This window comes from Aspergillus pseudoviridinutans (genome assembly GCF_018340605.1).
Source record: "Aspergillus pseudoviridinutans IFM 55266 DNA, scaffold_4, whole genome shotgun sequence".
Lineage (NCBI taxonomy): Eukaryota > Fungi > Ascomycota > Eurotiomycetes > Eurotiales > Aspergillaceae > Aspergillus > Aspergillus pseudoviridinutans.
Window position 1 is genome coordinate 3,578,456 of NW_025091284.1, and position 14,624 is coordinate 3,593,079.

Consider the following 14,624-nt stretch of genomic DNA (forward strand, 5'->3'; position numbering starts at 1 on the left):
GAGAAGCCACGCAAGACGAGATCATCAGCTCCCGCAGAATCGCAGGGAAAGTCCTATGCATTCCAAGTCCCCACCTCGTCTGGCTGCAAGGCATGGGCATCGTCCGCAGCGAGTCACCGCCAGCCAACGCACCACTGCTCGTTCTTTTTTCTTTCCAATAGATCAGAATTCATCCAGAGTAATGCAGGAGAATATCTATAATGGTTTCACCCTTGTCAGAGTCTGACAGAGGCCTACTGCAGGAATCACCTGCTGCTGTTAATACTTGACATTTGCATACCAGATTCTTCCTCTCCACCAGCTATTGATCGTCTTGCAATAACCGGAGCTGCATTGAGATAACCGAGGAGAAAAGGAAAAAAGCAAAAATAAGAGAAGACCGAATAATTTGAGGCACACTTCCTGAAGATACTCTTCCTATCTTGCGATCAGACATCACTATTTTCATCAGCCTTTGGCGCTTGCTGGGATCCCCTGGGACGAATTGGACTCATCCACCCTCGGCGTCGCGAAGTTGCGACAGGATGCGACAGGGCGAAGCGCTTCTGTCCGTCAAATGACTATTGAATATAGGGCCAACTCTATTCCAACTAACATCTCAAGTGTCAGAATTGACGACTGCGCCATCGGTTACCGTTTCAGCTTGATCATCAATTCCGGGGGCCGAACTCTTCTCAAGTAGCCCGACTTACCTTTGATCCTGAGGACTGCTGACCACCCCAGCACGGCTCCTTGTCACTCACGAAGCCGTTACTTTCCCTGATGTACCTGTGCATAAGAATCGATCCTTATCAGCGACAGTCTCCAACTTGATAAACTCAGCTCTATTGCCGTTCAAAGACAGAAATACCCCACATTCTGTGCTACATTCTTCGTGTTCGTTTGGCCATAGACCATTCCAGGACATTCAAAACGGTCGTCGTCTCCCTTGGTATGCCTCGAGTTCTGTCAACTTTCTCGATCACAGCCCTTTGCTTTCTCTTCTCATTGTCTTGATGTCTTGGCCTCTCTTCTCTACCCCGGGAATGTCTTGAAAACCGCATCTTCGCGACTTCCTTGAAAGTTCCAAATTGAACTATTCACACACCATAAACCGGTCAAAATGCCATTGTATTCCAGTTCCAGTCGCTCCAAGAAGTCAAATAGATCGTCGGCAGGTTCTGTCCTTTCTATGACGTCTCGGACCACTTCTAAAGGTTCCAAGTCTTCCGTAGAGAAAAAGGCAAAGAAAGAACATGCCCAGGTACAGCCTGGTGCACAGAAAGACGACGAACCAAGTCGAAGTTACGCTCAGAAGCCACAGGGGGCTCTGAATTCTACGCGCAATTCGACCGATCCAGACAAGAAGGCTCCCAACGTGTTTGAGTACCTCGACGACGATGAATCTTCAGACGAGCTTAGCTCATCGTCCAATGCAGAAGAAAATGTGAGTGAGCCTTCCGGCCACCCCTCGAACGTCCTCAATACCTACCCAATACCTACATACCCTGCTCTCAACACCGATGCTCGTACCAACACTTTGTCGCAGGGCCAGGCGCAAAGACGAGCAAGCATCCGTAGTCAAGCATCGTCACTCAAGTCCAAGAGATCGGCAAACTCACGGCAGCTACCGCAGGTTGATATATCTCCATCTACAGTGCCATTGCACCTGCCGCGAAATACAGCAGACCGAAAGCTCTCCTTGGAAGAGATATACAACATTCCCGGTGCACTCACGGACAGCTCAAATCCTACTGGCAACTTGAACTTGGATCTTACTACTTTGCCGGAAACTTACTATCCTCCTCGAAACGCCTCCACGTCGCATAGACCTCCGCTTCCCCCATCTCCTCCACGAAGCCCCAAGGAGGATCTTCATCGAACCGGCAGGAAGTTTCGGCGCGGTACCAAGTCGTCGCACATACCTTCTGGTTACGGGCTTCTCTCCAGCCGACTAAGTTCGTCATCCGACAGCAAGGAACCCTCTCTTCCTCCTTTATACCGCCGGTTCGAAGAACTGAATCACCGTGTTCTCCTTTACCTCCAGGATGAGATTGCACAAATGGAGGAAGATCTGAGAGTTCTCGACGAATACGAAGAGATGCATCGGGTCGCCACTGCCGAACGAGAGGGAACGAAGAAGCTGCCCGCCTCGAGACGCATGGATGCTCAGGCTCAGGTTTATTCGTCCTTGCATTACAGACGGGTAGAGGTAATGGGAGCCCTGGTTCACAAGACGGAGCAATACAGTAAGATTCCAGGTATATGCAACTTCCTCTGTCTTTCGCTGACGCACTATCTTAGACAACGCCCTCGCAGCATATAACCGAGTCTTGCAAACCATACCCAGCGCCTCAGATAAAGACATCGAGACTTACCGTACCTGGATGAAAGACCATTCGCCCATCATAACAGCCGAGTCTCGGTTCTTAGATCACGGCAAAGACCTGATCTCCTTGTCGCCCCGCCGCGCATCTCCTACAGCCTCCGTCTACTCCGCCATCATCATCGCCTCAGCCGCCATCCTCCTCCCCTTACTAGCCTTCAGCATGATCTCCGAATTCTCCGGTCGTCTCCTAGTGGTGGCTCTTGTCGGCGGTGCCGCTGCCGCGATAGCAATGAATTACTCGTCCGGTGCAGAGCACCTGGAGACCCGCGATGGGTGGAGATCTGCAACATTGTACGTATCTGGCCCTTGCACATCCTTTATCAACGATGGTTACCTCGCTCGAGGTTACCATCTCAAGATGACAATTTCTTGCACCAGAAACTCATCCACTGTTCACAGGTACTTTGGCTTCATGACCATAGCCGCCATGTTCATCCCTTGATACCACCGTCAACTGTTGCGGTATAACGACTCGACGCGTTTCTCTTAACCCAGGATGATGTCCTTCTGGGATTAGCCTCCAAGTCATATACCGAAAGAGACAGAACAGCCATTGACAAACCGGCATTATGAGATAGTACTAGGAACCATGTATTCATAGAATGATGTATACTACGTTAATGATAAGTCACTTTAGGAAAGACAGTGACATTCAATCCTCAGAAGTAAAGTAGTAGAGTTTGAATTGGATTCACATTGATAGAGCCGCAATCTTTAACACTAGAAAACATGTCCACGTTCGACTCCCTACCGACCAGACAAAACCACCCAAACCATTCTTTGAAAGCATTCCGCGCCAATCGCTAAGAACTCCATCCCAGAGTATAGGCAGACGGCAGCAGTTGTTGCGGGCAAAGCATTAAAAATAACAAAAAGAAGAAGATCAAGAAGAGAAGACGGAAGGAAGTCACTCAGGGAAGAACAGCAATCATTTAGCAGTTACACATTTGACTCAGTGGTGAAAATTGTGATAATAATAACGTCATGGTTGAAATCAATATGAAAACGGTCTTGAGTCTGACTTCCCAGCCGCCAATCTAACAAAAAGAAGGAAGAAGAAAGTGAGAAGTACAGTAAGGCATGCCCAATCCGAATCAAATCATCACCATGTCACCGTACCCACGCCTCAAGAGTACGAATATTAGCAAATGAGAAAGGAGAAAACCGTCAAGAAGGTACAGGAGTACCATTTTGCTTGATTGCTGGCGTTATACTTCGGTCTTGGGAGCTGGCATCCGTGGTAGGCTGAGGTGTTGAGCTCTGCCGGGTTTGTTGCGCTAATTGTGCTTTGTTCCGGTCCATCAATGCAGCCTGCTCAGCAGCACTCCGAGCATAAGTCATTGCAGCGGCAGAGTTCGAGTAGGTGTTCGGCGCAGGGGCAGCTTGGTTGGAAGGGTAGTTGTAATTGGGTGGTTGCTGCTGCGGGACAAACCGCTGCTGGGGTGTTGCAGAGCTTGGTGCCATATATGGTGCCCGTGTCCGAGGGGAGGCATATGCTGGCTGTTTCTGCGGTGAGCCACTACGCCCTGCAGCATACTGCGGGGCGTATGCTCCAGGCTGTGCAGGCCTGGGCGCGTACGCCTGCGGAGAAGCTTGAGCAGGCGGTAAAGCTTGCGGTGCCGCATAGGGGCTGTAGCCATTCTGGCCCGGACGCTGGAACTGCTGAAGATTGGCCTGATTATATTGCGGAGTAGGTTGTTGGTATCCCTGCACAAATGCGGGTCGCTGAGTAGGCGTTGCCGGAGGGCGAACATTAGCATAGGGCTGTGGAGGGCCTGGGGTATAAGGCCCTGAGGTCGAAGGCTGTCTTCCGCCGTAATACGGCTGGGGCGCCTGGAAACCAGCTTGCGGTTGTTGTACCCGAGCGTTAGCAGCGTAGGCCCGTTGGTTGTAACCTGCCTGATAGCTTCCAGAGCGGCTGGGTGTAGATGTTCGGTTTGGCCCAGCAGCCATCGGTGCAATCGCCGCGGCCCGCTCCTGCTGCAGCGTGAAGTCATCCTTCTCCATAATGCCATGATAGTCCGGATTATCGACCAAAATCTTTGTACTGATATTTAATTCGGCTAGTTGGTCACCATCCAACTTGGCAACGGCGTATGGCGGTAGGTTTGAGACGAGAGCGGCAAGGCTGGATTTGAGTGTCTCGTAGATACCCTGTTCTGCTGCAGACGCATGAGATGGGGTGCCTTGGTCTGTTGCTGTCTCTTTGGGTTCACCGCCTGGAGCTGGTAGTTCCAGGTTGCGGATCTTCTGATATGAGCTCAGAGTCTCCAGCAGTTCAGAAACATCACGTAACAGATCATCCATGCCCTTCGATTCTGCTTCTTCCTTTTCTTTCTCCAAGGTATTGGTAAGTGAGACATGATCAGCAAAGTCTTCCGGGTTGAATGACTTGACCATCTCTTCCAAAGTGTTTTCGTCCAATTCACCAATGTTGCCAGGTTGCTCTGTCGCGGATACTTCCGATGCTTCTTGAGGCTCCTCTGAGTAGGTCTTGGTAAGGAGGGTGTACAAGCGTTTCGTTCCCCGTTTCCCCCACCACACCATGTCCTTTGAATCAGCTTGAACAATGGCTCCTGAGCTGTCAAACGAAGGTGCGAATGAAGAGTACACGCCCTGCAACAGAGATGCGTCGTCATCTGTCCATAGAGCAGGATCCTCATGATATCTCTCGTCTCCGTGCGGCTGAGCGGATTGTTGCTTTTGCCGTCGATCCCAGAAAGAGGGGGATGAGGTGATTCCGCCGTACTGGAGCCACTGGCCTGAAGGAAGAGGCGCAAGGCAATAGTTATTTCGCTCGCCAGGAAAGGCCTTGTAATTTGTGACTGCTTCGAATGGGTCAATCCAGCCTCCAGGAGCAGTACGGGAAGACGACCTGGCCCTGCGGGGCGGCTCTAACTGCGGCAGTGTTGAACGAGGTGTGAACACCTCGCCAATGGTTCGCTTGGGCTCTTTGGGCTTGTTCTCTGTGTTGTAAGCCGCAACTTTGGTAGTCGTGATACCGTTGGGCAAGCCAATCTCACGCAGAGGTGTTTGTACTTCCACGTACTTCTCCGCGGCTGATTCACCAGAAGGCAGAGAAACCTTGACAGATTTTTGCAAGCTGGAATATAGCTGTTTCGGATTGGATGGGTTACCAAGAATGGTGAGAACCACATTATCGCTTCGACCTTCAGTGGTAGAGGGTGTTGATTTTCCTGGAGCCTCTGGGTCGTCTTCGGTGCTCTCCCTCTTGACGCTGGCCTGGCCCACAGAAGCCTGACGCACAAGGCTGTTCAAAAGCTTTTTGAATGCCGCAATCCGATTCACCGTCTCTGTCAAGCGGTTGCCGTCGGTGGCTTCGCCCTCACTGCTTTGAGCTTTGCTCCGCTCGATGACGGCTGTGGAGGCTCTGTCGATATCACTGAGAAACTCAGAGAGGGTATTGTAACGATCCGACGTAACCCTCGCTTGTATGCTAGTACTTTCGTCTTTCTCTCCGGACACTTTCGCGCGTTTCGAACGCGGCTTCGTAGATGACGAAGGAAGAGGGCAAGAGAGTAGCTGAAGTTCGGTATCATTCCTGGAACACGTCAGTTAAACTCGAGTGCGATGGATCAACAAGACATGGTTGATACGCACTTGCTGAGGATATCCACGAGATTACAAAGTGTTTCGTGTAGCTTCACCCTTTCCTGAACCTGCGACTCAGAAACACCTGCATCCTGAGCAGCATGAACATCATGGCTCGATCCACGCTTTCGCTTTCCAGGCGTCGACAGTACAGGCGGATCTGGAGTCGCGGATTGAGGTTCGCCGTTGGTGGCGGGAATTGAAAGCGTCTCCCCGCCTTCGTCTGCGCTCATGGCTTCAAGTCCGGAAGTGCGCCGTTGTTGCAGTGTTTTTTTGGCTCCTTGAACGCGAGGATGAAAATTGACTTCGTCCCAGGAGTCGAGCTAGGAGAATTTCGGGCGAATAAAATCCTGAACTCTGATCGCGACGCGAAGAGATCAGAGGGTAGGGGTGAATGTTGAGACGAAAACCGGAACTGAGGCCCTGAGTTCCTGAAAGAATATCGGTGTTTTGAGGCTTGCTCGATCTCCGATGCGCATGCGCCAATCGTTACAGGGCCGAGCGAAGGATAAGGGTCGCAACTCGTACAGAGGAAAATCGCGACTCTATCCCGCGGTGGGGCTGAAAGGCACAGGTACAGGACAATGAGTATCCTCAAATTGTGGATGGCTACAAGTAAAAAGAAGAGATAATGGGATTTAGAAAACGAAAACAACGACGACGCCTTGGTCTCGGACTGCAAAGGCGGGAGGGAGATTCACTCAGTTAGGTAAAGAGGGAGATCCGGTCGATGCGCGCCAAAAACGTGACAGCCGCTCACGTGATGCAGCATTTTCCTTCCGAGTCCCAAAAGTATCGTAGAGTACTGGTTGTAGTACTATTCCTCAACTTCCTACGAACACATTCTCATTGATGCTCCTGGCTGTGTCGGGAGGCTTCTTTGGTTCCTTTCCTGGCTCCTCAGCAGCCTCCTCATGATTCTCTTCATGGATGTCATCGGTCTTCAATCATGTTCCGAGCCGCTCGGGGGTCTCTCTGAGAGCGGCGCATTTGATTAACAATTGTCCATGGCCAAAGGTACGAGTGGATGGACCCTTTCTAGGCAAACCAAAGGCTATTTTGGAAGCTTTGCTAATGGTTCATTCTTTGTCCGATTAGAACCGCTCCTCTAAAATTTTTTCACGTCCTACACACCCAAGGAAGTGGCATCGCAATGGCTTCCTGTGTTCTGCGGGGGTGTTCCGGGAATACAGTTATATCGGCACTGCCGCTCCTTCAGAGAATGAGCGGCTGATTGATGGAAATGGCGAGGAAGATCGTTGGCATAACTTCTGGTGTAGGATCCGAAATCAGTCTCAATTGAGCCGATCGTTTTCGCCCTCCGGCTCGAATCACCTGTGCGGACGTAACGAAAGCTCTGGCGAATCGGACAATTCACCGTCAATTGTCAATGTATATTCAAACGGGCACGATGCAACTTTGACCGAATACTCCGAAAAGAAAGCGATGTCTTCTCGAAAGGCCACGAAAGTGAAGGCAACACAATCTTCTATTATGACCCCTACGCAGTATCTACTCGATGTTCTCCATACTTCTACACGCAGTAACGGAATTGGACCCGGTCAGACGCAGCCTTTGAATCCCATCGTGAGTGATTATGGGGAATGGCAAAAAGAAGCGCCTCTCAAACAACCGAGATTATCTCTGCAGACTATTCTTGCGGATTGGATACGGTTTGTGGATCCTATTTTGGGCCGGGAACATAGAGCGCATGATGACACCGAAGCGACGCCAGAGCTGGATGCCGTATTGCGACAGGCGTTCCCGCCAAAAATCATCGAGTATTTGACGGCACGGCATTGCAGCCCCAGCGATGTGTTGCTTTGGTCGTGGATTCTCAGGAGCAACACCTCTCACGAGGCTGCTCTCCGAATTTTGATGGCCGAGTCTGCTGAGGGAGCCAGACCTGGCTCCCAACGTCGGCTCATACCTCCGTTTATTCCTCTACTTCTCCTGCGCAGACAAAGCCTCGACGCGAAGACTTTTCGCTTGCTTCTAATTTATTCCCTGCACATCATCACTGGCCGAAAAATTCCGCCTTTCCACGTCTTCACGCGCGTACAATGCACTGCCCAGGAGCTCGAGGACAGCCTCGATTCACAACAGACAGAACCGCTCATCGACCCTACTACGTGTTTCGCGTTCGTTACCCGTCTGCTTCGTCATGCTCGGGAAGTATGGCCACAGGCCCAGCTCACCGTCGCGCGTGCCTTCGCATCCTATCTCACTCTGCTAAGAAATGGCCAAGAGATTTCGGAGATCGCCAGACACCGTAGGAACAAGTTCATGGCTGACAAGTTCAACGCATGTCTCTGGCTGCTCTCGTTACCTTGCAAAGCAGGCCCTTTCAAATTCGTTTCTGTGCAGCAACAAGCTCAATTCGAACTCCTCAAGGCTATGGCAGGACACAATCCGGTCCTTCCGGTGACGCGGCAGGGCTATCAAGGTATCATTGCTGTGCAATTGGCCCACAAGAAGACGTCCGCCGAACGGCAATCGGCAGAACTAAAGGCACCATCGTGGCCACCGTGGAAGGAAGAAAAGCTTGGAATCGACTCCCAACGAGGGAACGAAGGAATGAAGAGTCGCGCCATGCGGGTGATGGCTCAAATGAGAGAGGCAGGCTACTCTCACACTCGCTGGGAAGAGGTTTCTGGGATATTGGCAGGCTGGGACACGGACAAAAGCCCGACGGTTCAAACCAGGGCAATGATGCGCCGACCGCAGCTGCTACGTGGGCCTGCTGGAAGCAAGCCAGATCATCATGCAGTCTGGGTGGCCCGAATCCGCGCCACGCGCACGGTGCGGGAGGCCTGGGCTTGTTTTCTGTCATATCAGGATCAAGGCCTACCGCCGCGAGCGAGTATCTATGTCGCCATGGCTGAGAAATTGATTTTTCGGAGAAAAGCGCTGGAGAATGACTTCGACCATATCAGTCATTCTTTACCTGGCGATGGCCTGGAAGTCTTCCCGGAACCTGCTTCCGCCCGCGATTTGATTTACGTACACACGGAGCCTCCTACCCTGGAAGAGCTTCTCAAACAGATGCTTTCCCAGGGTATTCGTCCATCCGGGAGATTTTTGGCATTGCTTCTGCGATCTGCGCCAACATTCAATTGCGGATTGGATTATCTCAGTTGCAGTGACTTGTCGAATGAACAAATCCAAGCTTTGTGCACTGTGTGGGAACGTACGTCGGATTATGATGCGTTGGATTCAAAGGTTTTGGATGAACTGCCGGACTATCTCTTCTCGTCTTTCATAGGCTTTCTTTGCAACTTTTCGAGTCTTGACTCCTTGCACCTGGAAAGGCATGATATTCGCACGGCCGATCTCTTCCCCATTATCATGAGTAATACTCATCCGAACAAGCCGAAAACCTCGACGCTGTTTTCCACTGCTCATGCCTCAGGAGCAAGCAGTACCTTGCAGCATCCGAAAACTTTGTCGCATGCGATCCAGCTGTTGAAACTTCGAAACTCCCATTTCACCCCTCCGTGGATTCATCTCTTGACAGCGCTGAGCAAGGATCGCATCAGAACGCCATATCGCAGGATGAGCCGCAGTGCACAACGTGTACTTGCCTGGTATGAGATGGTCGAGGTCATCGGTTGGATGAAAGGACGTGCAATTGAGCCTGGTCTGCAGGGGCATCAGGTCCTTTGCACCAGCTTCTCAAAGGCTGTGATGGCAGGTTTGAAACATCCACATGCCACAGAAGAGGGCCTGGCAATGGTCCATGAAGCAGCACGGCGAGGAAGCATCAAACACTTTAAGGTTCTGCGTCCCCATTTTGAGGACATGGTTCGGAGTGGACTTGCCATTCTCAAGGAACACTTTGACCAGCTCGTCCTTTCGGATCCGAGAAATGCCCCTTTCGGTGAGCGTTCGGCAGGCACTTTTGAGAGTGCTACGAGTCCGCCGGTGGCTGTTCCTCCTATGCTTCACGTGCCTTCCCCAGCCGTTCTACACGCATTCGTCAGAGCGCTAGGGCTGGCTGGGGATTATGACGGCCTGTTGAAATTGCTTCGGTGGATGAGCCAGAATGCCGCCACCCTCAAAGAGGCGTCTGATGAGCATATGAACGGCGATCGCATGATGCGGCGTACTCTGGTTGCACTCCGTGTGTTTCTCGAAGGATACGGAGGGAAACGACCTTGGGGCTCATCTGACAATTTGCCGTCGGAGTCAATGGCCGGGGATGAATCTCTTTCGAACGATGTCTCAGATTCAGACGCGAGTGTGTCCGATTCGAAGCTGCAAGAGGCATATGAGATTGTCGCGGCGACTCCGCTGTGGGGTTCCTGGCCAAGCGATGATGAGACCTGGGAGTATTTACATTGGGAACCTTAGCAAGTCTGTACATTAGATTCTGTATATATATTCATTTAGTGGCAATCAATCACGATAGATACCCTTTCGCTTGTCGTCTCCATTCAGAAAGGATCATCCGCTTATTCGCGGCATTCTTCGGTTCCCCACAGCGGGTGTAAAGCTTTCCCCGCGAGTTGGAGAAACGACTGGAGAGCTTCATCCATCTTCTTAATTCTTTATTTCATTTCTGACTGTGCTCAATCTCACCTGTTTCAAGCTCTGTATTCTAAATTCCAATCGATATTGAAAATGCCGCCCCGACTCCCACGCCTCGCACCCGCTCTCTCGAGCTCCCCTCGCATCGTCTCGCTGCGCGTCACCATCTCCCGCTACAGCACCAGCACCGACGACGCCGTCATCCAAACCCAACAGGTCCCCGCACCAGGATCCGGCAGCGTCCGCGTCCTGCTCCTCAACCGCCCCAAAGCCCGTAATGCCCTCTCGCGGACCCTCCTCGACGCCCTCTCCAAGCAAATCCACTCCATCGCCGCGGAAGGCGGCACAGGCCCAACCCGCGCCCTGATCATCGCCAGCAATGCCGACGCCGCCTTCTGCGCCGGCGCGGACCTCAAAGAGCGCGCGAAGATGACCAAGGAGGAGTAAGTACCGCCACCACCAACCACCAGCCATAGCGCACTGGATCTATCTTGCTGATTACGAGGGACCAGGACAAACCAATTCCTCACCAAACTCCGCGGCACATTCCACGACCTCGCCGCGCTCCAGATCCCCACCATCTCCGCCATCTCCTCCACAGCGCTGGGCGGCGGCCTCGAGCTCGCGCTGTGCACGCACCTGCGCGTGTTTGGCTCGTCTGCTATCGTTGGCCTGCCAGAGACCCGGCTGGCGATTATCCCCGGCGCGGGCGGCACGTACCGTCTCCCTGCGCTGATTGGGGTGAACCGCGCGCGGGACATGATTCTTACGGGTCGGAGGGTGTCGGGTCCTGAGGCGTACTTCCTTGGTCTTTGTGATCGGCTTGTGGAGATTTTGCCCGAGGAGGAGGGGAAGGAGGGCATTGCGCGGGAGAAGGTGTTGAGGGAGAGTATTAAGCTTGCGCTGGATATTTGTGAGGGAGGTCCGATTGCGATCAAGCAGGCGATTCAGGCTGTTGCGGGGTATCAGCGCGGGGAGGCGGCGGAGAATGAGGCGTATAATGGGGTGATTGAGACGGAGGATCGGTATGAGGCGCTTAGAGCTTTTGCGGAGAAGAGGAAGCCTGCGTTTCGGGGGAGGTAGATAGTCTACGAGATAGCATTTATCTGCTGTAATGGTAAACAGGCTATGGATCCTGCTCAGATTCTATATATGCTGTCTAACTTAAGGAGAGCATTAACGAGTGTGACTAGACGCTGCCAGGTAGGTCATCTAAGTGTGAGGACCCTCGCTTCGCCACGATTGCAATGCTTGACTCCTGGGCCAGTGCCTCTGCAAGCACAACACTCTGGAAGACAATGTCAGTAAGCTGCCACACTACACTTCTGCTGCATACTCACCGGCCCAAAAAACGCCTTCTTCTTCCCGCCATACCACATCGCAAGAATCAATACGACGATTGCGACAACAACAGGAGCCAGATAGTTCATATTGGACGGCGTGGACTGCATGATCGTCGGGAAACAGAAGATGACCGTATACAGCCCAACCCACAGACACGAGAACGCATTGACAAAGGCCCCATACCGCCCTAAATCGAAGTAGCGGTCGACAAGCACCTTTTCCCGTCCTCGGAAGAGCAGGATGCCCTGCGGAAGCACATACGTTACGCTTATGGATAGGATCGACATCGAGATGATGCTGCTGTATGCCGTGCTGGACGCAATGTAGATAAGACCATACAGTGCCATCAGCACGGCACAGGCAACGGTCGAGGCGACGGGCGTTTGGAATCGCGCATGCACTGCTGCTAACGTTCTGGAAAAGGGCAGCCCGTTGTCGCGGGCAAAAGCCCAAGCCATGCGGCCGGATGTCGCGAGCCCCGCGAGTACGCCTCCAAAGTAGTTGAAAATAAGCCAGACGGTGAAAATGGCGGCTACGTCTTTGCTACCCGTCGCTTGATGATACAGCGTCAGGATAGGCAGTTCGGAGCGGATGATCTCGCCTAGGTCGACTGTCGCGAATAAGGTGGCCACGACAAACGGCACCGCCGTGGCAATCCCGATCACCGGCGTTAGCCACATCACCTTGGGAATAGTCCGGCCTGGATCCGGGACCTCCTGCGAATAGTCAGTCACTCGAAGTGCAGGCATTCGAATTCATGGGACATGCCTCGGCGATATGTGTCGCTGCGTCGGTAGCGCAGAACATGTACATGCAGGTTCCGACTCCTATGAGGAATGACAAGCCGTCGGGCCATCCCGTCTCGTTCTCGTACTGGGTGAAAACCACGCGGGCAGGCTGCTTGCTTTTGCTCATCCCGAGAACCGCGGCGAGACACACGACAAAGGCAGATATGCTGCTCCAGAACATGACCTCCTGCAGTCGCGGCAACCAGTGCGCGAGGAGACAAACTATCCCCGTTGCCAGTGTCATAAGAGCAAGAAAGACAAGGTACGTCTGCCACTGCCTGGGCTGGTAGTCCTCCTTCAGGAACGAGACAAGCGCAAGAATCGCTTGAGCTTTTCATCGTAAGTTGAACCTGCTCAATAGTCTCACAGAACCTCATGCCATACCGGTGAAAATGGTGCCAGATACTGTGGTCAGACACCAGGCAAGACAGCTGAGCCAGCCACACACAAAAGCACAGGGCGTCCGAGTCTTTGGTGACGAGACCATAAACGTGAAATGGTATTGTCCTCCGCTCGACGGGAACGCAGATGCCAACTCGGCAAGACCCAGGGCTGAGATAGCAAATTGAATCAGCGTACTACAGACAATTGAGGGACGCAGGCGTACTAATGATAGTGCACACGATTCCAGCCACTATAAGACCGTAGAAAACAGCTGGCCCTCCACCGGCCAGCAACGCAGTGGCGAAGGTCCCCGAATAACCAACCCAAGAGTTTGTGACAATATAAGCAAACGACAAAGCAGAGATTGCAGAGAATTGCTGTGGGAGCTCCATCTGCTGGCCTCGCGCTTGTGGCAAGGCATCGCCAGCCGCCACGACGCTTGCTGGACCGGACCTCTCTGTCTTGGAACTGGCCATCGTGCAACCGTGTTCCCACACTATCAAAGATATTGAAGCCTGCTGTACAAGGCAGGCCAAGTCATCGCATTATATGGATTTTTTCAGCCTGATAGTATCAGCCTGGTAGTGGAATGAGGGCCACGGTCCGGAGTTGGTATGAGATATGAAGTAAGGGATATCAAGAGCGTACCCATCCATATGCCCTAAGGATGCTTCATTCCACAGCCCTTCAATGAAGACTCATTCGGAGATAAGCGCACAAAACGCTGGTTATAAGTCCAATAATTGCTCGCGTCTTCACTTTCTCACCGCCGCCTTGTACAACGCGCCAGAGAGTCCAGACGTATCCTGCAATTCAGCACATTGTTCAACACTGACGGTGGCACAAAAAGCTCGCGCCAGAAATTGATTGCTTCAATCACACTTGGCTTCTGAGTGCTGAGCAGAGTGCATCAAATTGAGCCCTTGTTCACAATGACAAGTAAACTCTTTCGTTTGTCAATGGCATGGTTCCAACGTACAGGTATGAGGCATGTCTGAACCATGTGAGGCATGAGGCATACCGACCTGGTCAAACGGAGGAGAAGTTTGAGGAGCTGGTTTACCTTCCTCAAACGGAAGTATCTTAAACTGCACAGATGCTATAGATCTTTTCTGACTCAAGGGAGAGGTGTTGCCGCTGGGTATACCCACTGCCCCTTGCGGAACAATTTCGGCAGCTCAGATCATGGAAGGGTCTGCCTATTGCTTTCAAACAATCATTCCTCAGGTCGAAGTCGACAGTTGAGATGGAAGCATAGCCCTCGCTGTCTGATGATATGTCTGCATGTGCCTCCGAACGCCAGCCGCACCATGTACTATGCCAATCTATCGGCCTTTTTTTATCAGCCAAGACAGGATTGTGAGTCTGACTAGGAACAGCGCAGGCTCTTGACGCTCAGAGAGTCCATGGAGCAGTCTCACTTCCCGCATCCTTCAGACCTGTGGTTGAGAAATAAGAAGAAGTGGAGTGTGGAGACGGACGTGGAAATGTTGAGGTGCACGATATGACAATAAGGTCTGAAGCTCACGTAAACGCGAGTCTTGCACTCTCTCGCGTCGGTGTATCTATAGCTTCTAGAATAGTATCATCTTAGGCAG

General features: G+C 52.2%; 5 protein-coding genes across 5 annotated transcripts; 3 read left to right on the top strand and 2 right to left on the bottom strand.

Annotated features, from left to right (window-relative positions):
- Positions 1-1,102: 1,102 nt before the first annotated feature.
- On the top strand, positions 1,103-2,810 carry Asppvi_006672 (uncharacterized protein; the record flags this gene model as incomplete). The annotated part of the gene is made up of 3 exons (XM_043302570.1): positions 1,103-2,228; positions 2,284-2,659; positions 2,768-2,810. 3 exons carry the CDS (start codon positions 1,103-1,105, stop codon positions 2,808-2,810), a joined length of 1,545 nt encoding a protein of 514 aa, XP_043158505.1.
- Positions 2,811-3,535: 725 nt separating this feature from the next.
- Asppvi_006673 (uncharacterized protein) lies at positions 3,536-6,213 on the bottom strand (the record flags this gene model as incomplete). The annotated part of the gene is made up of 2 exons (XM_043302571.1): positions 3,536-5,930; positions 5,990-6,213. 2 exons carry the CDS (start codon positions 6,211-6,213, stop codon positions 3,536-3,538), a joined length of 2,619 nt encoding a protein of 872 aa, XP_043158506.1.
- A 1,213-nt stretch (positions 6,214-7,426) lies between these two features.
- Asppvi_006674 (uncharacterized protein) lies at positions 7,427-10,333 on the top strand (the record flags this gene model as incomplete). Its single annotated transcript, XM_043302572.1, has 1 exon — positions 7,427-10,333. The coding sequence occupies one exon, from the start codon at positions 7,427-7,429 to the stop codon at positions 10,331-10,333; it is 2,907 nt and encodes a 968-aa protein (XP_043158507.1).
- A 270-nt stretch (positions 10,334-10,603) lies between these two features.
- On the top strand, positions 10,604-11,593 carry Asppvi_006675 (putative mitochondrial methylglutaconyl-CoA hydratase (Auh); the record flags this gene model as incomplete). Its single annotated transcript, XM_043302573.1, has 2 exons — positions 10,604-10,953; positions 11,023-11,593. The coding sequence occupies 2 exons, from the start codon at positions 10,604-10,606 to the stop codon at positions 11,591-11,593; spliced, it is 921 nt and encodes a 306-aa protein (XP_043158508.1).
- A 106-nt stretch (positions 11,594-11,699) lies between these two features.
- Positions 11,700-13,502, bottom strand: Asppvi_006676 (putative GABA permease; the record flags this gene model as incomplete). The annotated part of the gene is made up of 5 exons (XM_043302574.1): positions 11,700-11,798; positions 11,851-12,570; positions 12,680-12,972; positions 13,027-13,194; positions 13,250-13,502. The coding sequence occupies 5 exons, from the start codon at positions 13,500-13,502 to the stop codon at positions 11,700-11,702; spliced, it is 1,533 nt and encodes a 510-aa protein (XP_043158509.1).
- Positions 13,503-14,624: the final 1,122 nt, after the last annotated feature.